The following is a 26,395-nucleotide window of genomic DNA, read 5'->3' as shown; positions in this document are numbered from 1 at the left end:
ATTTACGATCAAATTGAATGTTGAAGATAAAAATTGATAAAATTCATTAGTCAATGAACCCTTTATTGGCAAATTGAAAGTCAGAAGATAAAAATCAATAAAGGCAAATGACTATTTCTGAAATTAATTTTAATTTTCAATGATAAAGCTAACGAATTGCCTGAATTAAGTATTGATTACGTATAGAATATGAAATTGTTTGAAGTAAATTATTTTTCATATAAAAATATTGACGCATGTAATAAATAACGTAACGGAAAACATTAATTGAGGTAGCGTAGAAAATGGGATATGTATATCGGTGGGTCAAACTGTCAAAGTAGATAATGGCGACGATAAAGATAGAGATAGTGGTAAAGATAAATATGTAGGTAGTAATTGTAACGCACAAGTTAGTATGAGCACGATAAAGATAGTGATAGTGGTATAGATAAATATGTAGGTATTAGTTATAACGCACAAGTACTAATTAATATGAGCAGATAAGTCATTCGTGGCGAGAAAGTTTGTTAGTAATAATGACAAGTTTGAAAGTCATATGCTTAGCATCTCGTACAATATGTGGTATAAAAGTTCGTTAATAATAATGATAAGTTTGAAATTTATATGATTATAGTGAACATTTGATAATAATAATGACAAATTTAAAATTAATGTGGTGAATTTTTTCTAAGCACGGAACACGCACAGTAATTTATTCCTCTATTATTTTATCGAATCTAGGTGTGAAAGCCTGAGGACTAAGGAAATTTCTTATTTTGTGGACAAGTTTAAAATCAATTTGATTAGCATTAAGCATTCAATACAGTTGTGTCCGTTCATGTTCTGTACACTTGACTAAAATATATATATTATTTACAAACATATTTATAAAACATTTTTTTTATGTTATCATATTACAAGGTATTTGGCATGTTTATAAAATATCATAACAGAACTCAATATTACATTTCAAATATCAGCTAAGACACAATGAAGTTTCAATCCAAGTTAAACTAGCTTTACAAGATTAACAATGCCAGTATTGTCTAAAACCCCAAAACAAAGCACAATGAAGAAGTTGCACCTTGGTGGCTTTGTATGGTTTTTTAAAAAGATTGTGTCAGTTGCAATAAAATATCGTCGTCCTGTACCGCATTTCAACTCTCCTAGCACCTAATCTCGTAAGAACCAGCTTTAGTAATATAACGCACCCACTCGACTGTGTTATAGCCGCTCTTCTCCCACACCTACAGAGGAAACAGAACGCATTATCCAGAAAGGAAGGGTGCATGTTACGCTAAGAAGGAATTTGATAGGTTTGCCAACTATACCTTGAGGAAACGAACACGTAATCCAGAGGCTGTAAACATGGGAACCTGCAAAGAACGGAGTTTTAGTTGTTGCTTCTCCAAGAAAGGGTTCACAGTTTTGTACTGTGCTTAGAATTTTGAGTTCATAGCAAGTAATGATTTAAGGATAGTTCTGAGATGTATGGATATTCACCTGAAATTCCATCTGAATTGGAGGTCGAGTCCAGGATTTCTTCTCTGTAATCGTTGAAATCAACTCCACCTCTGCACTTAATGTTGGTTCAGTCTGTCCAGGAAATTTTCGTATCCTGCACCAGAAGGCACATTTATAAGTCGGTAACAACGATAATCTAAGTAATGTTGTGGAAAGTGGAATACTGCGGCATTCCTCTTCAAAGGTATAAAATCAACCCACAACTGAACCATAATAGCAAAGAATCTTACCAAACTATGCTGAATCATTACATTTACTTACTAAGGTGTGTTATTTTAGAAACAAAAATATAGACTTTGGATCATGAATTAGATTTGAATTCCTGAAAGGGGGTATGAGATATCTCCCTTTTTTGGCATTTTAACATTGTTTTTTCCTTTTAAGCTACTGGCATAAGCAAAAGGAAAGCAAGAAAAACTATATTCCTGTTTATGAAGTCAGACATGCCTCACTGCAAATTATGAAACTACACTTGGCTTTTTTGCACATATGCTGATATGCAAGCACACTCACACCCGGTAGTAATATAATAGGGGGCAAACCCAACCAAGTTGGTCGGGAGCAGACTATCAGCCTATTTGCCTTCTTGGTTTGAGCCGGTTAGCTATAGGCAACTTAGTCTGGTTTACCCTTTGTGATCCTTTGCCGGCTAGGGTCACAAGGGTAGTGGCTGCGAGTTTCCCTCGCCACCCCCAAAAAAAGAAAATATTGAGGTTATAATTGATACAGGAGAGATAATTGACAGAAGTGGAAGTGTCTTTAGAAGTTGTTACTGAGGCCAGATACAACATGAAACAGCCCTTAACCCATGTTGGGTGTGTCAACAACACTACTGATATGCATCAAATCAAGTATTCAAGTTTAGAACTATCAGAGATATCTCAACCTGGTAGAGACATGGAAAGTCCGGCTTTCTAAAAACAGGTTCTAATCAAGGATGTCCAATAATGATGTTAAAAAAGAGAAGAAACATTGACAACAATAAAGAAACTCACTTCCAGACCAAACAGTCAATGGAGGGATTGTACTTTGCTTTTCCTGATGTCACCTGGAAATTTGTTTTTGCTGTTTGCTTTGGTACTGGAATTTTAATGACAACACCAAGTGCAAACATCTTTGCTCCAAAAACACTCTTAACCTGATAATATATTTATTTATGTGGGCGAGAGAGAGAGTAGAAAAAATTAAAGATTATATCAAATGTCAAATGATATATGCTGCCACATTCCAAGAAAATGATGACAAAGTGACAAACCTTCACATTAACTTCCATGCGTGTGCGACCCAACTCCTTGATAGTTGGTAATACACGGAATGGAAGATTCACACCTTCAGTAATTCGATACCTGTAAAGAAAGACATCAGAACACTAGTGCTTTAAGAAATCACAACGAAACAAATTTAGAATTGAGAGCTTCTGTCTGCGTTTGCCAAGAGCACAAGCCACATGACAATGGAACCACCACCAAATCTAATCTCATATTATTTAATTATTTGATAAATTAGTACTTTGTGAAAAACTCCACAATTTATTTCTAAAAGTAGCTAAAACTCATATTCAATCCAATTCAACACCAAAGTGACTAAAAATGACAATTTTACAAAGATCTGCATTGTACTGTTCTAAAAATGAGTACCAATTTAGCCCACTTGCTTGATCCCAATTTCCACAACCCCCCACACCCACACTAGCAGACAGGGTAGTTTATTACTCCTAAGGATAACAGAGAACATATATTCAAATAATTGCAACTTACTTCATCAGTTCAAATTCACCATCAGGAGGAACAAAGCTTACAGTCTTCTCTGAATTAAATCGTGTCAAGTTTACACATTGGTGGAAAGTAACATCATCAAGCTCAATAGTTTTTCCACTGCATGAGGCAATATTGTTTATTAGCAAGAAAATATGATAACCAATTAAGCAGAGGCCAAAGGCCTAAAATATGATAATAGTGGAGAATTTGAGAGACTTGGCACAAGAACTGAGGAACACAATATGAAAAAATTATTTAATTTTTTTTTTTTAAAGGTGAGCCTGTATAAATTACCTCTTACTAGGGCGGGACTTGAGCTGTGACTCTTTTTCAAGGCCAATTTTATCATTCAAGCCCAACTTCAGATCAGGCATCCCAGAAAGGAAGCATTTCATGAGAATTTTTCCAGTAACATCACAACGCAAAACACTACCTACAAATTAAAACCTCTTGTCAAAAGCCAGAAACAAAAAGCACTGAGTCACTGAGCTAGAGGAGTTACAGAGTAATTTTCTGTTTACCTTTAGAAGACATGAGAAGATTGACACTTTCCACAATATCCAGAAACACCTGCCAACAGTAACCATGATACTAGAATTATTTCTTGTTCTGGGGGTAAAGCAATTAAATAAAGTTCTAAAAAGAAAATGTAAAGTCCACCTCGTTCTTCTTGTATACAAGACCCTCTCTTCTCCAGCCAACAGCACCAGTGACTTGTAATGTAGCATTAGGGACAGGTCTATCAACAGCCTGTTAGGTTTGTTTGTTAAAAAAATTTCACAATAGTACAACATCCCAAAAATATTCATTTTTTCATTGGCAAACTAACAAACTATCACAGTCATTTCAGCTATCAAATATTTTCATTCATATAAATAAAAGAAAAGTGTAAATAAAATAACAAACCTTAGATGAAAATGGGGACCGCACACCTTCCTGTGTGATGTAGAGCTTCAAAATTTCAGGCGAAAGGTTCTGGGGGTAACCGAAGTCCATTATTTCTGCAAATAATAGTACCAATTTCAGGAAAATATTTAATCAGTCTTTCCTAAAGTGAAGTTGCTTATGAGGAAAATCAACTATTTTCTATTTAGACATATTCATCTTTCCAGTTCACAAGTATGGTCAAGTGAGATTATTCCAATGGTAACAAAATCCTTGAGGCTTGATATGAATCAATTCATTACCTATTAGATCACAATAGCATGGCAGATTGCCAAGTACTAGATGCAGTAAATACGAGAGCAGTAATGAAGTCACTAATTAAAGCACAAAAAGGGCATATATGACCATAATTGCTAAACAAAACCTTTATATGTTTCACTCAGATGAAAATGTCCAAACATATATGAGATTCCAAATGGCATACCATCCAATAGTTCATAGATTAAAACAAAATTATTGCGAATAGCATCTTCATCGAAAGCTCCACCAAAATATGATTTGAACAGGGAAACTGCCTGCACAAAATTTAGATAGAACATAAGTCAAACACTCAAATATGATGTTGATGAATACAACTTCCCTCTATTTACATTTACCATAAAAACCTCATGACCATTAACCATGTAATCACTCCGACAAGCATAAGTTTGCAATACCTCAACCTAGGAAAACTAGAATAATACATGCAGGCATCCTGTTCAGATTTACAACATAGTGTATAGTTCAATTTAATTAGAAACTCTATCACATGATGTTTATAGTGAAAAAAAAAATTCTAGTATGAATTGGTGCACACTTTTCACACCATTTTATAAGAGATACAACATTACATTATTAGTGTCAAAATGCTAGGGTTTGAAAGTTCTCTAAATAGCATATCCATGCAAGCTGGCATAGTTGATAGCCAATGTAATCTCCTCTGAGTGATAGCATTCTAGTTCAATCTACCAAAAATAACTTAGAAATTAGATAAGCAAGCAGAACATCCTAAAAGCATAAGCATCAAGTAGCGGCTACTTTACTTACCTCAACAACAAACTTGAATGCACAAGCAGCATTAGCATTACTGCTGACAACAATCACAATATAGACATTGCTAATTCTCATATACAAGAAAGAGCAGCCTCCTATCTGACGTACAGGACAAGTTCCAAGCTCTTTTGTCTGCATTATTTGCATTCGGAAGGCATCCACCATATTACCCCTGATTAATTCAAACAAACATACAGTGTAAAAATCACAGGTTATGGTGAAACAGAGAAGTAGACTATTCGTTAAGAACCATCACTCATCTTCTCAAATTCCGACTTCACTTTCAGTTAAAACATATTCACCCACTTTATTTCATCAAACCATTATTTCATCAAGCCATCAATATTAAAACTGAGACACGTATTGGTTGTTTCAGAAATCAGCTCTCATCCCAACTGATCCTCTCAATATTAAAACTGAGAGAAGGATCTACATGTCTATAACCAAGCAGAAATGCACAACTAAGGCAAATTGAAGAATGATTCTTCCTTTCATCCTCATACAAACAACTATTGAGTATCTCACTATCAGCATTCAGCACTTTTATATGCTATTTTCTCCTGAATTCCCCAAACAACAATCAGAACTATTGTTTTTTTTTTTTACATTAGAAATATCGCACACAGCTACGATGGACGGAAGGAGGAGACAGAGAGCATACCCGACGTCGTCACGGTAGAGGCGATTGATGAGGACATCGCCTCGGAGATTCAGAAAGTATATAGCTGAAGCTGCCACGGGCATGGCTGCAGCTCAGCGGATCCGGTATCGGAACAGCAACCACCAAATCGGAAGAACCTCGAACGGGGCGGATTCAACCCAAGCGAGATCTAGGGCTTACAGTGTGGACCTGATAACATAGAGAAAACAAAAAATCAGAAATGGTGTGAAAAATTCTTCCACAGGCGTTGCCTGCTCAGTTCCCGGTCAGCCTACCTCTCTTCCGCCGCTGTAATGCTGCACTCTACGGAGTAATTCCTAGACCGAGGGACAAAAAGACGCCGCCGGCGAGACTTGCAAATCGCCTTCTCGTCGGTTTTCCAGCTAGAGATTGCAACTGTCTGGCACTAATTATGCTTGCCCGGTGCACCTCAACAGTCAGCACCTGTAACCCAGCTTGGTCGGTCAATTGCGCGAGTCTTTTTAACGTGATTTATTTATTTTTGGAAAAATGATCAAATATAGAATCATAAGCATTACTCAATAAGTCAATTAGACTTTTAAATTTTTAAATGTTATAAATAAGTCTTTAAACTTATTATTTTAGAACGGAATAAAGGTCAAATAGACCCTCCAATTGTATATTAAAGTGCAATTAACCTCTCGAACTAAAAAAATTTTCAATTAAACCCTTAAACTAGTTGAAATAGTGCAATTAACATATTTGACCTATAATAGCATGTTACCTTCAAGTCACCTGCCACGTAAGATTCCACCTAAGATGTCACGTCAATTAATATTTTAAATTTATTTTTTTAAGTAAATTAATTATATTATAAAATATATATATATTTAAAAAAAAAAAACGCCATAGCAGGCAGGCAGCTTGCCCAGCCTGCTGCCATGGCTTCTCCATGAACGGAGCTTACAGAGAAGCTCCGTTCATGGAGAAGCCAGCAAGCTTCTCCGTCCAGATTTGGACGGAGAAGCTCGTTGGCTTTTCCATGAACGGAGAAGAGAAGTCAGCGAGCTTCTTGTTTAATATAACAGATGGATAGGCGGAGTAGTCAAACAGACGAATATCTACGAACGGACGAATGAGTTTGATCGGAAAAGTCAGACGGACGGACGGAGTAATCGAACGGAATGGACGAATTCATCCACCGCCGGCAACTACGAACGGAAGAATCCGGTGACATGCAATATGTGAATCCGACAACTTTTATTTAAGCTTTTTTAAAAAAAAATAAAAATAAATGAAATTCCACATAATTGCCAAGCAAGCAAAATTAACTTGTTACTTTTTGATAACTTGTTAAAAATGGTAATTGCACATTTTTAACAAGTTAAAGGGTTTAATTGAAGGTTTGTTTAGTTCAAGGGGCTAATATATAGTTGGAGGGTCTATTTGACCCTTTTCCCTTTTAGAACATTAAGGCCTAAAAATCTTGGTGACCTGTAATTACAGGTCTTTAGGGTTCTGGTGAACCTCTAGTTAGATTTCGACCATATTTCAGTAAAAAATGCGAGTGAAACAATCACCGATGTCGTTTGGTTGCCTTCTCCCTTAGATCATGGTATCTAATTCCATGAATCCTAAAATGTCAAATATGCCATGATAATAAAAGACACGTTATAACTAAGTAACCCTACTTCGTAGAGGAGTATGCATGTAGTAGAGTTGAACCGATGTAACTACCCATATTCAAATAGTTCGAGTACTATATTAGATGATCTTATTTAGAGCAAAAGTATAATGAATACAAATATATAGTTATCGTATAAATAATAATATCTTATTATGTGATCATTATCTTATGTTATAATAACAATAATAATAATTTTTCTATTCCTTGGATCATGGTATCTAATTCTATGAATCCTAAAAAGTCAAATATGTCATGATAATAACTTGTAGGGAAATGGATGTATCCTCACGTGAACATATATAACAATATACGATAAAGTGAACGAATAAAACAATATATACAGAGAGAAAACATCAAAATTCTTTATTAATCATCCTTCAATCGCAATATATACCAGATATATAGAGTTATAGTATAACTACAATATAATAAAGGATGAAGAAGTATTATCATAGACTCATAATATAATAACATCCACATATATTTATTTACAACAAGACTCACTTTATTATTATTTTGTCGACAAATAAAACTCCTTCATTCAATTAGCTTCCAAAATCAAAGCATCGAAAATAAAAGAGAGTGAGAGACCCGGCCACTCCCTATGACTAGATATAGAAAGGGATTTCCGATCAAGCTCACAAGTGGGCGATCTTATTCGTTGATTGCTTAGCAAACGAGATAAAAACATTAGGTAATTCTACTAACACGTTTTTTACATCTTATAACATTAAATCAAAGCTTGAGAGTTAGATTAGTGTATTGTAATCCGTGAATGAAAGATAAGACATCAACTTTAATATGGACTGTTTAACATAGACATGTTGTTTCAGCATCTAATTGCTTCTCAAAGCACCATAGGTTTCGTTTCCTTCACCGTGAATACACCCCTATAGGGCATGGAAGTAGTTGCTACAAATTCACCATTGACATTTGGCATCCCTAAGGATCCAACCGAAACTCATCCTTTGTCCTTCAACATCCCCATTCAATTTCATCCACCCGGTATTTGATTTGAATCCATCTATCAATAAAATGCAAATTTAGATCTTCATTGTTGTCATTATTTTCATTAACCATTTTTCACTCATTGAGATAAGCTTTTGATTTTCCCACAACAGTCCTGAGACACATTAGAGTATGGTTCCATATCATCTCATTTCAAGAATGCCAACAAAACTAGCAAATCATCATAAATAAATTGCATTGGTCCTTTGACAAGTTTTTGAATATTTGAATCACACCCTCAACAAAAACAATTCTGAACCCCGTGATTGAAATATGAAACAGCCACTGAACATTCCAATAATACATGATTGGCAATTTTCATATGAGAATCACATATATAGAGCATATAAACTACTACAATTCACTCCTTTTCTAATGAGAATATCATATCAGCAGGAGGTAAACTTAATTAAGGAACATGCTTGCCACATAAAGATTTTAACCCTAGGAAGAACCTTAATCTTTCGTAGAATGGCCCATTCCTTTTTTGTTCTCATCACCTTCTTCCCCTATAATTGCTCTATAACATTTTTTTTTTTTACAATAAACATTCACATCTCTTTCGATTCTCATATCAACTTATTAACTTTTCTAGACTTAGGGAGAGGAGTGATTGTGATCACCTGAGTATCTCTAGGGTTGAATATATCCTTTATGACATCAATATCTCACTCTTGGATTTGATTAAGCATAAGTGAATAGATAGTAGCCACCTTTATTAAAAAGAAAAAAAAGAAAAAAAAAAACTTATGTAAGTATTGGATTAACTTTATTTGGGGGCCAATTATCTCTCCAAATATTAATACTTTGGTCATTGCCAATTCTCCATTTACTATGCCTTCTCAAAATATCTTGAGTGACTTGCAAACTGCTCCATATAAAAGAAGGATTAGTACCGCAGGCTTCAAGAAAGGTGAAAATTGGGTAATACTTAGCTTTGATAGCTCTGGCAACCAGTGAAGAATGAAATTGGATCAATCTACAAGCTTGTTTACACAGTAACATGACATTAAATCACCTAACTTTCTTTAATTGAGTAACCCTAATTCGTAAAGGAGTGGACATGCAATCAGAATAATTGAAATGACGTAACTACCTCAATTCAAATAATTGTTGGAAAAATTAGCTTAAAATGGCATAAAATGACATATTAAGTGGCTATTTTGTGGTACAATTATCAGTGGGGTCCACTTTCGATTTGGGTCGGGTCAAAGTGGATTCGGATTCTTCGTAGTAAGAAGAAGAGATTGATATATTGTACGCTCAAAACGGATAATGGGTGAATGAGATATTGATTCTCAAAGTAGACCCATTTAAGTTAGGAAATGAAGGGAAAATGTAGGACTTTGTCCCACATTGGTTTGGAAACAAGATTTGTCCCCCTTATATACATGAGCTATTTTCAAGCTTGTAGAATTGTATAGCATAGAGGCTCTCTCGCGCGCGCGCGGGGGGGGGGGGGGGGGAAATCAAAATCCAACTAGAAGACATCAAAAAGGCTTGAAATCAAGCCCGAGCGGGCACGGATGTCGTCCGGAAGCCTTACGGGCTAAGTTATGCCTATGGCACCTACTCTCGTGCAACTGTGACCACGAGAGTAGTGCACTCTCGGGTTGCACCCCAACGGGAAATTCAGCCTGTTGCACCTAAGCCCGAGGCTCGCGTGCGCGGGCACGGATGTCGTCCGGAAATGGGCTGGCCTTACGGGCTAAGTTATGCCTAACTTCGGTATGGCACCTACTCTCATCTGTTACGGAATTAATACTGTTTTAATTCTAATTTTTTAATTTTGAGTTTAATCCTACTTAGTGGTGACCGTTACAGGTGTTACACAATTGGTGTTAACATCCCTATATAAAGAGAGATAGAAGCAGTAGCATTTTATATAGTGAGAAACAAAGGAATTCCAGTAACTTAGGTAGAAGCAGTAGCATTTTATATAGTGAGAAACAAAGGAATTCCAGTAACTTTTCATCTCAAAACTTCTGCTTCTACTCTCTTCTTTCAGCCAATCTGTGTTCCAGCTTTGCTTTGTTTGTCGGGCTCTTTGTTTAGGTGCTTAAACAGAGAGTCGTAGCACGTTTTATCCTGGGAAACCTAGGCTACAACGCTCCTAGCACTTGTGGGAGGTAGCAAATAAGGTTTTAAGGAAAAGAAACTTGTGTTCGAACTCGTGCTAAATCCTTTACCCAAACACTCAACCTTTTCCTTCCCTGTCTTTCTATTTTCCCATATAATATTAATCCTTCCGTAGAATTATTATTATTTTGGGATTTTACAACCATATTACCCAACAATAATGTCAAGACCTATATTATAAGATCTTATTTATAGCAAAAGTATAATGGATACAAAAATTTAATTATCATATAAATAATATCTTATTATGTGATTTGCTATCTTGTTCTTTTATAATAATATATTTTTCCATATTCCTTGGATCATGATATATAATACAATGAATCATTGAATCCTAAAATGCCAAATATGTCATGATAACAAAAGACGAATAATGATTGTGTAGTTCATGGTTCACACAAGTGCGTGAATTATATTTGATATAATATAAAATAACGTATATTTAGTATACAAATAATATATATTTAGTATATTAAATATAAAGTACATTATTTAAAATAATGTACAAGGGAAAATAACACTTTTTCCCTTTAAGTTATATACTTATAGCACTTTTTCCCCCTCAATTATTTAAGTGGCTCTTTTTTCCCCCTGAAATGTTAAATGGACATATTTACCCTTAAAATAAATATTTCATTTATTTTTATTTTCCAACAAATTATTACTATAATTTGGTTCAAACCGAACAGATACTATAGCAACCAAACCAAAATATTCCAATTACAATTTATAATCAAAACGCGATATTTAGAGTTTATTAAAATCGCGAACCGGAATGACCGGTTCATATTCCAAACTGAAAAAATAAAATACATTTATTGTTGAATTTAGACTATTTTAAAATAAAAAATAAAATTTTAAAATAAAGACGGTTCAAAATCGCGAACTGGATCCAGAACTGCCGTTTCACGGTTCATAATCCAGTTTTTTTTTTTTTTTTTAAATTCTTAAATTTAATAAATTGAAATCAAAATATTGGGTTCTAGATCTGAATCATAACTGAAAATTTTTAATTCGATTGCTATAGTGTCTGGTTCAGTTCGAACCGAACCGTGGTAATCGCTACATATACGCAATAATTTGTTGGAGAAGTAAAATAAATAAAATGTTTACTTTAAGGGTAGAAATGTCAATTTAATATATTTGGAGAAAAAACCACCACTTTTAAAATAATTGAGGAGGCTAATGTGCTTACATAAATAATTGGGGGGGGGGGGGAAAGTGCTATAAGTATATAACTTAGAGGAAAAAAGTGCCATTTTCCCTATTAAAAATGTATTTTCTTTTATGGTTCATATAACACTATGTGGACCATGTTCCACACAATAATTTGCCACAAATGACTCGCTTTAACTGAGTCGGGACTCGGGGTTGGTGCCAGAACTCGCTAACTCAGTACTCACCATCATTATTCATTACACCATCCGTGTAGACTTCGGCTAATATAAAACCATTCGCCGTTAAATCTCATCTGCATTTTCATTCTTATTAAGGAAAGAGATTACTGATTTCTTTTTTCCGGTACCTATCTCCGGCAGTATACAACACGTCGACGACGGCGGCAGACGGCTTCAGTCTGTCTCCGATTCTCTAATCTCCGTCTGTTATTAGTTTCTGCTATATCTAGCCTGGCCGATATACATGTGTAGAGAGAGATGGGGCTGTTCAGGAGGCTCGCTGGAATTCTAGGGTTTTCGAGGGAAGAAGGTCAGGAAGTGCACGAAGAAAACGGAGACGCTGATGCGAATCTAGCGTCGTCTTCGGCAGTGGCGGCGGCGGTGGCAGCGGCTCAAGCTCGGCACCTGCATCGCAAAGGCTTCAGTGTCCCAATTCAAGTGCAAGTCGATAGACCTACGCCTGGACCTGTCCTTCTCCCCTGCAATTCCGGCGACGGAGGCGTTCAGGTAAAATTAGATAGATCAATCGATCCTTTTCTTAGAAAAAGGAAATGTGCCTTTTTGATGTCCGGTTTGGTTGCATATAGTTATTATTATGTTTGTATTAGTGCATTAGGGAGTACTTTATTAACTCTAATCCTGTTGCATACAGTATCCCTGCAAAATAATTGGTTATTCAGTGTATTTGATCATGTTTTTCCTTTATGCTTGGCTTTCATGATCATTCTTTTTGCTTGAAGAATTGAATTTTAGCTTGAGCATAATCCATGTAAATATGTAATTCAAATTTACAAATGTAAGTCGAATGTATTAGGAAGTATTATTTAGCTAAATTTAAGATCCTGCTAAATTATATAATTGGACAACATTTTGAAATGATAATGTCTTCAGTGTTTTAAAATCAATCTTTTGCAAATTTGCTGAAATGTTTGTGGCGTTGACTCGTTGATCTTGAGTTATAAACTCCCGGCAAATTTTTTTTAGTTGTTCTACCGTGTCTCACATGGCTTCCAGAAATACCATTTACAGTAGCAATGTAGATTTCATGCCTTCACTGGATGACATGGGTAAAAGAAATCTGAAATCAATTTCCCTGAATTCTGGATTCTTTAAGGGGAGACAAACATCCTTAAATTTGGTGCGTAGCTGAATATAAAGTCATGATTCTGCATTGCCCTCATTTCTTCATGGAAATCAAGTAATAGCTATAATATGAAGGTTCATGATCTTTATAATGTCATTATAAGAACATGGAAGATAGAACCCTGGATAGAAGATAGATAAGTAGATATGATATACTTTGTAATAAGAAGGAAGTGATAGTTACAAATAGTGCTAGAACCATGGAATTCACTGACGGGCAAATGTAGGCTTGTATCGAATAATACTATAATAGTTAGGTTTAGGGCACTATATGTTTTGGTAAAGGTATTTGTGAGATATATGTTCCTAACTTCTAGCACTAATGGAGTTCTCAATTTTGGAGATGAAGATGATGAGGCTCATGGCTAAAAAAATGAAGCAATTTCTTTTCTGTAAACCAATTCTTGCCCTTATTTTGGAGCTTTTACTGTTAACCCACTTAATTTTTATTATTATTATTATTATTATTATTTAATAAAAAGCTTGCTCCAGTGTTGCCTTTTGCTCTTGCTTTGGCCCAGAAGCTCAGTTAAGTGTGCTCAGTTTATCATTTTCTGGTGCTTTGCTTGAGCGAAGTGCAGCCCATCAATCACCTTTCTTTTTTGCTCTAAGCAAACACTTTTGACAAATTAGGAGATACCAGTGCCACATTCTACTATCTGTATTCTTCTTTAAGAGTTTTTTGCATTTTATTAATTCGACTATGTTGTTTATACAAATTAGGGCAAAACATGTACTGCACATGTTAAATATGTTTAATAGATGCTCCGTATTAAAATCTAGTGATCATGTATGATGAGGTTCTTACATCACAAATGTTTTTTTTTTTTTTTGATAATATGAATGATGAAACTTACTGACAATTTCATCCATTATAGCTGAGTTCATCTAGTCACACTAGTCGTAGATTCACTAGATTGGTATATGCAGTTCTATTAATGTTATGTTTCATTGACCCCATAAATATTTTCTCTACATATCTCTTGGCGTAGGGCTTGAGATGGTATGCCAAGCGTCTCAGGGTTGATGAAGATGGAGATGTGGCAGATGAGTTCATTAGCGAGGTTTTGCCTGAGAAGCTTAGCATCGAAGAGCAGAATAGAAAAATCCCGAGGTTTGAAGTGAAATACCAGACTAGGCCGGCTAAGATAAGGAACCAGGTACTCTCATCTGCTGGTAAAATTCAACTTTGTGTTGAGCATCAAGGCCGACTAGAGATCTGAAGAACTTGTACTGAGAAACTTGCAATGGGTCTCTGCAGTCGCTTATATCTGGAACTGTCTGTTTTGTAAAAGGGTGAATCCTTCAAAAGAATTGAGCTGGTGTTTGAACATGAAAACCTTTTCATTGAACAGCACAATTGTACTCTTGAAAACTTCCAATGTATACAAAGCTACAGATTTGTTTACTAGTGATGTTGTGTTTTGGACTGTTTGTTACCCATTACATATATTCGATTTGATTTACGGGAAAGCCCATCACTGTTACCGAAAGTTTATTTTGGGTGAAACTCGCATTATGACTCTAGCCAGTAAAGAATCATAAGGAAGTAAATCAACCTAAGTTGCCCTGTCAAATGAATGGTAAAAGCTTCTTTTCTATGAACCAAAACTACAATGTTTTATAGTACTCTCAAGTGAGAAACATTAATGATTTCATGATTTCTTGCTACATGCACATCCTCATCTTGCAACTCGACTGAAGCCGAAAACCATCCAAAAGATCTCCACCACAAACAGCAATGGAGATCCGAGAACCTCCATAGATCAACGGCCGAGAAGCGTTATGCCCACAGCAACGTCACCATGAGAAATACTATCACAGCCAACGCAAAGCAAAACCCAACGACAGCCATGAAAGCCTGAAAAATAAAACGGCCGATACAACAGATTAGGGAAAGCGTGTGGTATTCATAACGAATAAAACTGCAGTTTAGGAACTCTAAATTCATTAACCTTCCCTTGTGACTTAAACCCAAACTTGGCGGTAAACCACGCCAATCCCCTGTCCACAAACGGAGCAAGAGCTAACGCCCTGCAGTAAAGCGCGAGTCCAAAGTCAACCTTCAAACAGAGCCAGCAAGCAGTCTATACTCTAATGGATAAGTTAACACTTTCTGAAAGGCACATTTTTTGGGAATTTCTAAGAATTGTATATATTTTTTGGGAATTTCTAAGGTGTCGATCAGTATCATACCGATTTGTACCGTTAAAACCATCCATGGTATGCCTGGTTGGACTATATACTGCGGGAACAAGTGTTGACAGTACTTGGTACACCCAAAATAGCAATACAAAGTTGTACCCAGTATAGATCGACACCGTGCTGATTAGCACTTTATACTCTAAAAAGTATAAAAAGTTTAAAACTTTTTCAATATATGTTTAAAAAATCTCTAGGTGCCTTGAAAAAAGGTGAAAATAATTTAAATTACTGTAGAACGAGGACAAGAATCATAATCCACTGCTAATTATGAAAAAGTTCAATAGCTCACCCTCCTGCTCTAGCAAGTTTGGTGACTTGGCTACCGGCCCACACCATAGCCAATATTTTAAAGAATCTGCACAAGACACGTTACTAGTTAGATCTCTTGTAGGTAATGTAAATGTTGAAAAACAAAACAAAAAAAGCGAAACAATTGCCTTTTAACAGTAGCCAAATAGCCCATTTTGACAGGTGCAGGAGCGACATAAATCCTAAAAGGATAGCAAAATCAACGAGTCTCAAATAGATGTTTGTTATAATGGATCGGTGGATTATAGATTTTCACAGAAAAACGGAGATAAGCATAATCTTTCCATTTATTTGCATTGGTCATACACTCATACCACACCACGAGGAATGTCGTAAGATAGTAGGCAGTATTCAGTAGCCCGTATGATAATACTCCTGAAATGCCGTATCTTCTCAATTTCTTCACAATCCTGAGAAGCGTAATAGACAACGATTATATCTCAAGTATGTAACTTACAAAGGATTGCGAGAAACATTACATACTCTTTAACTGAAAGCGATCCTCCAAGATTATTTCCGGCATCTGCTGCACCTGAGAAATACATAAAGAAGGTTAATTAGCTTTTTACAGCTCCAAAAGGCTAAAATTGAAAAAGCTACTCCAAACAACTTTTTCAATTAGCTTTTTGATAAAAGAAATTATACCAAACAGCTAACAGGTAATTTACCAAACACTTTTCTACAATCAGCTAATGTTATCAACTATTTATACCCTCTAATTAACACAATCAGCTAACAACTAACAGCCATTTTACCAAACAGGGCCATATCTTTAAGGTTTAGTAGAAGTCGTCAATGTGAAAATACGCATCACTATCATCCCGTGAATATTCCCACTCAAATACCTTCCTGTTCTTGCAAGCTATGCTGAGATTCTGGCGGTCCATTAGCCTTACCTTGCATAATAAGAGATACGTTAGCCGTGTTAAAACATACAAGAAGCTATAGAAGAAGAGAAAATCTTGAAACGAAACAAATTTAGAACATCTTAATGACAGAGAAGCTCTCCAGGATCATAATCAAGGATCCTAGCTATTCTCTTATACAACATCTCGACAGTCTATTCGACCAATACATCTAAACATCCAATCCAAAATCAAATGGGAACAAGCCGAAAAACCTGTGATTTTGATTAATTATCTCGTGTTCTTATCCGAAGGCAATGTGGGTAGTTTTTACACTTATCAAACTCCAACAATTTAGCTTCCTTGATGTTATCATCATACTATAAAGTATAAACCACAGCTGCATTGATCATATGCCCAGTTCATAACTTCATATTCAATTACAAATAAGCAAATCAAAGACATTTCACCAATAACAAAACCCAAAAGTTGGTATTAACAAAATCTACAAATGAAATCGACCCTCAAAACAATAACTCAAGAACAACCAAAAAGTTGAGAACTTTACATTGTTATCACTGTCGACGGAGCAGCGAAGCCGCGGCGGATGATTCCCATACAACAGCTTCTTCCGGCGAGCGTCGACTGCGCCGGGAATGCCATCTTTCTGAGCATGTAATTCCAATGAAAGACTATTTACTATCTTGTAACAAAAATACTGCGAAAATTAAACAGAAAAGGAAACAAGATAATTGCATAGCAGGGAAGAGAGTCTTGCCTGGTTACGAGGAAGAAGAAGGAGATGAGGAGAAGCTGCATACCGGAGCGGTGACCGTGGCGCCGTGAGCCACGGAGCTGAAGACATGAATCCCAATTCAAGAAAAAAAAAAAAAATCAATCTTTTTAGCAGAGTTTATTTCTATTTTCTACTGGCACAAGAGTTGTTAGGTTATAAATATTTCTACTGGCACAAGAGTTGTTAGGTTTAAATTTATAAGTACAACAAACTTCGTACCAGGAATTAGAACATGATTATTGTATTTAGAATTCTCTCTTGTTTGTTTTTAATCAATATGATTAGTGTGGTGGTTCAGCACATTGTCCCTTATATTATCGTTTTTAGGTTAAAAGTAACTTCTTTTCATCATAAATGGAGGTGAATTATAGACAGTTATAACCTATAATACAAAAACTCGTTAATCCATGTCAATGTCAATTGATAATACGACTTTGCATAACAAATGACACGCTTTTGTCCAAGTATCGTCACGACTTCTTAATACTGTTCAATTTGATGTTGATTTTATATTATCTTTTTAGTGCACGTAACATAACGCATGTCTCAAACATAATTATTTTGCTATATCTATAACTAGCGGAGTGACATTACCGGGTTGGACTTCCATTTGGAAGGTTGTGAGTTCGAGTTTCAGTGGAGGCGTTATTGGTTCTTTGTGTTTCAGTAGGTTAATAAAGTTTATTAAACAGATACTATAAAACTAGCGGAGTTATTTGAATCAAACTTTTTTATTTTTAAAATAATAAATTTGAAGTATTGAATTATCATTTCTAGTTATATATTTATGTTACTTAGAAATAGCAAACCATAAGTAATATCAACAAGCCCAATAGGAGACAAGGTCCATTTTCACTCCCCAGACAGGCCCAAATGAACCCAAGCCCATCAAGCCCAACTATCCTTCCGTAAAACACGTAACGGACAGTGCGAATGTGCGATTATTGACAATCGGAATCCAACTTTCATTTTACTCTCTCTCGCGCTCTTTCTCTCTCAGTTTTCGTTTCTTCTCAGTAGCTATCTTCTGCTCTCACCGGCGATATATGTAAGTTGATCTCCGTTTCTATGTGATCATCTCATTTCTGAATTCTGAATAGTTCTATGCGATTCATTCGAAGATTAGAGTAGAAAACGTATAAATTCGTGTAAATTGAGTTTGTTTTTGTTGGTTAGTTTTGTGTTTGTTCAGTTTTCGCTTTGAATTTTCAGTCTGTATCTAGAATCGGAATGGGGTGTAAAAGAGAGAAGCATATCAGTGCCAATCGGAGGAACCGATCGGCGAAACCCGAACCGGAGGAAGGGAGCAGCAATAACAACACAGGCAATGCTGTAGAAAGGGCTCCGCTATCTAAGTCCATCATGGAATCCGGGATCAAGCCTTTGAGTTGTTTTATGGGAGGTCATGATTCTGCCCAGAACACAAACCCTAGCCTGACTCCCAGCGTTGGGCTTGATAGCAGTGGGTGGGGTTACTGTGCCGGGGAAGGTTGAATGCCCGAAGAAGTTCAATTTTAGTCCTGTAATGAAATCACTCTTGAAGAGGAATGTTGCAACTTTGGATGCTGGATTTAGGTTAAGCTACATGAGAAATATACAAAATCAGTCAGAGGCAACCTCAAGCCTTTTGCCTTCTGTGTATTCCGAATCCCAGAATTCAGAAAACCAAGATGTTGTCAACGATGTGTTAAGTAGATTTCCTTATTTACATCTTGATGAGCGTACAGAGCATGGGGATGGGCATCCCCAGATGGATAAAGACGATGAAAGTATTGTGAGTTTGATCCATCAAATCAAGGATCTTGAGAGGCAGAGAAAGGAGCAGGAGGAATGGGCACATCAAAAAACAGTTCAAGCTGCAAGAAAATTAATGGATGACTTAACTGAGCTTGAGATGCTGAGGATGGAATTGGAGGAGACCCAAAGTCTGAAGAAGGGTAAGCATACCATCGAGGACAAGCTCACAGAAGTGGAGAGTGTTCTCCGTAAAGCAAGTTGTGAAGTGGACCGTGTCAAATCTGCTGTGAGAAAGCATGAGACTGAGAATGCAGAAATTAAAGCAGAAATCGAAGCATGTAAACTGAGTGCATCAGAATCTGCAGCAGCTTCTATGGAGGCTGCGAAGAGGGAGAAGAAATGGATGAAAAGGATTTCAGCTTTGGAGAAACAAAAATCTAAACTTCAGGAGGATATTGCAGCTGAGAAACAGAAGTTTTCAGACTTTGCAGAGCAGCTGGCTCAGGGTGAGGCAGATCAAAAGAAAGCTGAGGTTTGTTTTTAACTATATGGCTGCATGCCAACTCTAAAAATTTCATGTTCCATTTATCCCAAGTGCTTAAAGTGTAAACTACATCTAAATAAGTAAATATTTTAATCAACTGGGTGATTAGCATAAGCTACCAGAATTCCTTGTAAAGACCAACTGCTTATTTTAGGCTCTATTCAGATTTAAATCCTTTGCAACAATGCAACCTAACCAATTTACATTTGCTTGAACAATTACTTTTGGTAATGTGTGTTTATCATAGAATGCTTGCTGCTAGTTCATCTTATTGCATTATTTGATATTCAGAGATGCTAATTCATGATAGTCATTACTATTCTTTGAACAACATCTTACGAAGATTCAAGCAAAGGGGAAACAGAGTAGGATCTAGAAATCATGCCACCTTGCTTTTCTTTTGAAGAATTCCAAAAATATTAATCTTTTCAAATTGTTTATATATAAAAGTAGTTTGAAAAATAAATGTAAGAAAACCAAGGTTGCATATTACATTTTTTTTTTTTTTGGGGTTTTGTGACCGATTTGAACAATTTAGGATTATTTCACTAAAAACGGTGTCGATTTGAGCGAAATAACCCATTTAAAAAAACAAGGAAAAATAGTTAACCGGCAACCTAAACGCCCGCCTAGGCCGCCTAGAACATCGGTTATGCCAAAATTTTAGGCGGCCAGTCACCGCCTAGCACCTAGGTGCGACTTTTGCAACATTGAAGAAAACATGACAACCACATTCTAAATTAAATTTAAAATGACAACCACACCGAATGCACATTCTGTGTCAATTTGTTACGTTTTCAAAATGCTAGCATATACAATAAATTTTTGTGTCAATCTGTCACGTTTTCAGAATGCTCGCATAAACATTCAATATGTCACGTTTTCAAAATTCTAGCATCATACAATAAGTTTTTGTGTCAATATGTTAGGTTTTCAAAGCTAGCATATACAATAAATTATTGTGTCAATATGTCATGTTTTGAAATGCTAGCATAAACAATAAATTTTGTGTCAATATGTTGCATCTTCATAACTCTAGATATATATTTAATTCTAAAATTAGAGAATGTGGCATTAATGTCGCTCTATGTGAATGCGCTGTTAATGTTGCACTTTTGAGAATGAGGTTGTTATACTTTGGCGTGAGTTTTGTTTGTTTGTTTGTTTTTTTTTTTTTTTTTTTTTTTTTTTTAAATACCATTTCACTAAATTGTTTATGAAGCATATACAATAAGTTTTTGTGTCAATATGTTGAGGTTTAAAAGCTAGCGTATAAAATAAATTTGTGTGTCAATCTGTCTCATTTTCAAAATGCTAGCATAGACAATAAATTTTTGTGTCAATATGCCATGTCTTCAAAACTCTAGATCATGGTTATCAAGGCGTCGCCTAGGCGTCCGGTCGGTGGAGACCAGACGCCTAATGAGCTTGCCTTGCTTGGAACGATTAACCTGGTCTCGACCCGGTGTTAAATCGGGTCGATTTTTTTTTTTTTTTTTTTTTTTCTTCTTAAAAAGAAAAGAAAAAAAAAAACCTTTCCAGCGCATCTTCTCTTCGCAAATCGCAAAAACTCTATGTGAATGCGACGTTAATGTTGCACTTTTGAGAATGAGGTTGTTATACTTTGGTATGAGTTCTTTTATACCATTTCACTAAATTGTTTATGAAAATTTAATGTTTGAAGATTTATTTCTATTCTTCTTCTAGGTTTGCTCAAGATATACCTATAAATCAAATTTTCTATATCTTGTAGTCAACTCTTTAGCTTTAATATAGTACCATTCTTCTGCAGTAATTATCCACAATTTCTGGAAAATAACTCTCTCTCTCCATACTTGTGAGCCAAATTGCTTCTTTATCTGCTTGATTATTTATTATGTTTCTGCTGTAATTTTTAATTTGAACTGGGCTCACATTCTTGTTCAACTTATTGAATTCAGTGCCTATATCCCACTTGCTTTATATACTCTTTAGCCTTGTGATTTTCTGATAGTTGCTGTGACCTGCCTGTTTGGGTGATTTTTAGTTGATTTGGTTCTACATTTTCTCATCTTGTGATGAATGACTGATATTCATTGAACTATAAACTCAACTGAATTTGCTTTGGGCTTGGTTTGCTGTTTGGAATCAATTATTCTGTTCATCTTTGTTTAGTGCTTTCCTTAGTCCTAAGTTCTTGATCTATCATCTATCATCTGTGTCTTGAAGTATTATATTATCACTTCTACCTGTGCCAATTCTGTGCCAATTCTGTGCGGCCTAAGCTGATAAATATCTCAGTAAATTTTGTACTGTTTCTGTTTGACAGGAAGAGTGGTGCAAGGAACAGGAAGCCAAGGAGGTAGCCCGGACCCAAGTAGAGGAAGAACAGAAGTTCAAAGAGGCTGCCGAGACTGGTAACAAAAGGAAGCTGGAGGCTCTGCGCCTCAAGGCAGAAATGGACTTCCAGAGGCAGAAAGATGACATCCAACGCCTTGAACAAGATCTTCCAATGCCGAAATCATCCGAGATGAATGCCCATGGAGACGTCGCCAGGTTGATGCATGAATTAGACAACCTGGAGAATTCTGCAGAGAAGGAAGTTGGGTGTGATAGGGAATGCGTTCTCTGCTTGAAGGATGAAGTGTCTGTTGTCTTTCTCCCCTGTGGTCACCTAGTTGTGTGTGCCAACTGCAACAAGAGCTACGGGAAGAAGGGCAGAGCTGCATGTCCATGCTGTTGCGTCCCTATTGAACAGAGAATTCGTGTCTTTGCGTGACCTCCTAGCATCCTTGCTTGCTTCTTGTTGATCTGAAGAAAGCATAATTGAAATCGACCCTCGAAAAACTAACTCAAGAACAGTCAAAAAATTGAAAACTTTACATTGTTATTACTGATTCTTGTATTTAAACATGTCCCTAATACTAAAAAGAAAGCTTTGTTCTGCCCCGTTTGCCTATTTACTACATGAAGTATTATATTTTCACTTCTACCTGTGCATATTCTGTGCAAATTCTGTGCGGCCTAAGCTGATAAATATCTCAGTTAGTTCTATTCAAGATTATCCTAAATTCACCACCTTTACATATTATTATAATTATTATTTTTTTATTATTACATATATTTAAATTTTTTTGGTTGCTTCTCAATTGCAGGCTCTGCAGGAGTTGGTTTCACACTGCATGTAATCACAGTGAACTCAGTAGAGGTAACCTTAGCTTTATCTCATGATTCTCGTCAGTCATAGTATAGAATTCTGCTACCCGCATGGATATCTTAGTTGGTTCCCCGAGCTCAGTTAGTTCTTGAGTGGTGCACGGGGGCACAGGATCGAGTCTAATTGGCTTCAATGCAAGAGGGTGGCTTCTTGTGGTCCTCTTGCCTAATGGGCCGGGCCTGGTGACTCCAGCGTGGGAGTTTCAGATGGGCCAGGCTGCAGTGAGTCACCGTGATTTACCCCTTCACAACCCTATTGGGTTGGGGTGCGGGGGCTTTTGGGGCGAGGGATTTCGCCTTTGTGGGCATTGTATAGAATTCTGCTCTTTTAAACTAAAGCTGCCATTTTTACCTACTACAAGGAAAGCAAAAGCTCACATTTTTACTTACAGGTAAGGTAAAAAGATCATATCTTTGATGTGTTGTGTAGAGTTTAAAAAGCTTTAAGCTACACTGCATTTACTGTGCTGTGCAAATTTTTTTCTATTTCTGGTGTATAAGTTGTCAAAATAGATATTAGATTGTGAGTAGAATATATATCTTAAGCTGCTATATTTGAATGAGCTTTTACCATGGGAAGTGATATGTGCTTATGTAAATGCTATATTTGAATGAGCTTTTACCATGGGAATTTGATATGCATTTATGTAAATGCTATATTTGAATGAGCTTTTACCATGGGAAGTGATATGCGTTTATGTAAATGCTATATTTGAATGAGTTTTTACCATGGGAAGTGATACGCCTGATGTGCCCGCAAATACCTTCCAAGTTTGATTTTCCCCATTGCCTATGGAATTTGGTGCGAGTATTGCTGGAAGGGATCATCCTTCACCACCATTTGGTGTGATTTTCCCCATTTTCTGCAATAAGGAATTTCTGCAAAAGGCAATTTATGTGGTTCTATTATGTGTTTGTACTGCATTGTTATAAACTACAATTTGGAGTGGTAGTTTAGGTACTGTGCTTCCCCATTAACACATATATTTGTTTGTGTGTAGGTATGGACAATATTGATACACAAATTAAGAAAATTCTCCTAATTAATGAGTACTTGGAAGAAGAAGATGACTTTTGGGATTTGGTGGCTTGTACGACCGGCTATGTGTGTGTATTATTTGAATCATATCTACAAGGAGCCATGCATGACATCTTATTTAACAGGAGAAAGGTGGATGTAAGAATTACTACATGGTAATGAAAAAGGGTGTTTTAATGCATTTAGAATGAATCCGGATACATTTCGCCAATTATGTATTTATGTGTAGATTTAGAAACCAAGTATGGTTTGATGCCTTCGAGTAGGATGTGAACTTATGTGTAGATTTATGAGTTACTTTTTTTTTTTTTTTTTAAACATAATTGCATTAATTGGTATCTTTAATTATTATTAACTACTTTATGCTTATTTTATCTTGAAAAATATGCTTATTTTATTTTTATTAACTTATTTTATTATTATGTTATTCTTAATTCTTAATAAAACAAAAACTATGTAATAATAATAACAACAATTTATAAATGTAAATTATTTATAAATGTATATTTAAAGCTTAAAACAACATAATACATCCATGCTCTTAAATATCATTTTACATGCAATCAGTCAACAATAAACAACTAATTTACCAAACACTTTTCTATAATCAACCAATTATTAATTATTAGCTAACCTAAACAGTTATCAGCTAACCGTTATTTACCAAAAAACTAGGAATTAACTGAATGTCTTTTAGGAAGACAAGCTAGGATGAAGATGTTAGGGCGTGAAATTGGGAATTTTGTTTTGCTAACATCTAAAATCATTTTTGTTTGGAATACTGAATGTCTTTTAGGAAGACAAGCTAGGATGAAGATGTTAGGGCGTGAAATTGGAAATTTTGTTTTGCTAACATCTAAAATCATTTTTGTTTGGAATTCTGAGAAGCCTTCCAACCGCGCTCTTTTTCGGACCTTTAACCTTGATAAAAAGTTTTGGTTTTTTGCCAGAAGTAAGTTATATATGCTAATTGATTTAGTTGGTAAAATGTGACATTTAGGTTATTCTTTGATCGGTTTGATCCTGGTTTTGTTTGTTTATGGTGTTTGTAAACATGAAGGGTATCCTATATTCGTATGTTGATTTAAGGACTCCCTATTGAATAGAGAATTCGTGTCTTTGGCATGACCTCCTAACATCGTTCCCTGCTTCTTGTTGATCTGAAGAAAGCACAATTGAAATCGACCCTAAACAAACTAACTCAAGAACAGTCAAAAAATTGAAAACTTTACACTGTTATCAATGTCTACATAGCAGCGAAGCCTGCAAATGATTCCCATACAACAGCTTCTTCCAACTAGTGTTGACTGTGCCGGGAATGCCAGCTTTCTGAGCATGTAATTCGAAGGAAGGTTGCTTATTAGTTTGTTGCAAATGTAATGTGAAAACAGGAAAAGAAAGCTAGGTAATTGCAGACCAAGGAAGAGACTCTTGCCTGATTACGAGGAAGAGGATGAGAAGCTGCATAGTGTAGCAGTGACCGTGGCGCCGTGAACCTCAGAGCCGAAGACATGAATCCCAATTCAAGGGAAAAAAGGAGTAATTTTTTAGAGATAAATTAAACCAATACAAATTTCTAGCATAGTTTATTTCTACTTTCATGATTTCATCAACATCCTTACTATTCTTGTATTCCCTCACAAGAGTTGTTAGGTATAACTTTTAAGTACAACAAACATTGTCATCTTATCCCGAAATGAACGGTCGAACATGTGAAACATGATTCTTTTATTTAAACGTCCCTAGTACTAAAAAAAAAGCCTTATTCTGCCAGTTTGCCTATTTACTACATCAAGTTATTATATTATCACTTTTACCTGTGCAAATTCTGTGCGGCCTAAGCTGATAAATATCTCAGTAAGTTTTGTACCTGTTTCTGTTTGACAGGAAAAGTGGTGCAAGAAACAGGCAGCTTCAATGAATTCACTCTTGAAGAAGAATGTTGCGACTTTGGATGTTGGATTTAGGTCAAACTATAAAAATATACAAAATCAGTCACAGGCCGCTTCAAGCCTATGTGTTAAGTAGATTTTGTTATTTACATCTTGATGAGAGTACAGAGCATGAGCACCCCCAGATGGATAAAGAAGATGAGATTATTGTGAGTTTGATCCATCAAATCAAAGATCTTGAGAGGCAGAGAAAGGAGCAGGAGGAATGGGCACATCAAAAAGCAATTCAAGCTGCAAGAAAATTTATCAATGACTTAACTGAGCTTAAGATTCTGAGGATGGATAGGGAGGAGACCCAAAGTGTGAAGAAGGGTAAGCAGACCATGGAGGACAATTTCATGAAGAAGCTCACAGAAATGGAGAATGTTCTCCGTAAAGCAAGTGGTGAAGCGGACCGTGCCAATTCAGCTTTATATACTCTTTAGTTTTCTCGTGATTTTTTTATAGTTGCTGTGACTTGCCTGTTTTGGTGATTTTAAGTTGATTTTGTGCACATTCTGTGCAAATTCTGTGCAGCCTAAGCTGACAAATATCTAA

General features: G+C 35.9%; 4 protein-coding genes across 4 annotated transcripts; 2 read left to right on the top strand and 2 right to left on the bottom strand.

Annotated features, from left to right (window-relative positions):
• Window positions 1–978: 978 nt before the first annotated feature.
• Window positions 979–6,345, bottom strand: LOC109153345 (AP-2 complex subunit mu-like). Its single transcript, XM_019301252.1, has 14 exons — window positions 6,177–6,345; window positions 5,902–6,090; window positions 5,235–5,412; window positions 4,633–4,723; window positions 4,170–4,264; window positions 3,924–4,013; window positions 3,785–3,833; window positions 3,558–3,696; window positions 3,264–3,380; window positions 2,762–2,852; window positions 2,502–2,644; window positions 1,486–1,600; window positions 1,314–1,358; window positions 979–1,229 (listed from the first exon to the last, which is right to left on the bottom strand). The coding sequence occupies exons 2-14, from the start codon at window positions 5,982–5,984 to the stop codon at window positions 1,149–1,151; spliced, it is 1,317 nt and encodes a 438-aa protein (XP_019156797.1). The 5' UTR covers window positions 5,985–6,090; window positions 6,177–6,345; the 3' UTR covers window positions 979–1,148.
• Window positions 6,346–12,092: 5,747 nt separating this feature from the next.
• On the top strand, window positions 12,093–14,679 carry LOC109153063. The gene is made up of 2 exons (XM_019300814.1): window positions 12,093–12,600; window positions 14,229–14,679. Exons 1-2 carry the CDS (start codon window positions 12,352–12,354, stop codon window positions 14,457–14,459), a joined length of 480 nt encoding a protein of 159 aa, XP_019156359.1. The 5' UTR covers window positions 12,093–12,351; the 3' UTR covers window positions 14,460–14,679.
• An 89-nt stretch (window positions 14,680–14,768) lies between these two features.
• Window positions 14,769–25,637, bottom strand: LOC109153062. Its single transcript, XM_019300813.1, has 10 exons — window positions 25,497–25,637; window positions 17,374–17,512; window positions 17,164–17,262; window positions 16,596–16,641; window positions 16,234–16,282; window positions 16,065–16,160; window positions 15,879–15,932; window positions 15,731–15,796; window positions 15,192–15,270; window positions 14,769–15,097 (listed from the first exon to the last, which is right to left on the bottom strand). Exons 2-10 carry the CDS (start codon window positions 17,458–17,460, stop codon window positions 15,020–15,022), a joined length of 654 nt encoding a protein of 217 aa, XP_019156358.1. The 5' UTR covers window positions 17,461–17,512; window positions 25,497–25,637; the 3' UTR covers window positions 14,769–15,019.
• On the top strand, window positions 18,428–25,827 carry LOC109152715 (MND1-interacting protein 1-like). Its single transcript, XM_019300366.1, has 4 exons — window positions 18,428–19,660; window positions 21,981–22,426; window positions 25,241–25,243; window positions 25,794–25,827. Exons 1-4 carry the CDS (start codon window positions 18,917–18,919, stop codon window positions 25,825–25,827), a joined length of 1,227 nt encoding a protein of 408 aa, XP_019155911.1. The 5' UTR covers window positions 18,428–18,916.
• Window positions 25,828–26,395: the final 568 nt, after the last annotated feature.

Source organism: Ipomoea nil, unplaced genomic scaffold, assembly GCF_001879475.1.
Source record: "Ipomoea nil cultivar Tokyo-kokei standard unplaced genomic scaffold, Asagao_1.1 scaffold2480, whole genome shotgun sequence".
NCBI lineage: Eukaryota > Viridiplantae > Streptophyta > Magnoliopsida > Solanales > Convolvulaceae > Ipomoea > Ipomoea nil.
Note: the sequence above shows the minus strand (reverse complement) of the source record. Positions and strands in the feature narration are given on the sequence as shown.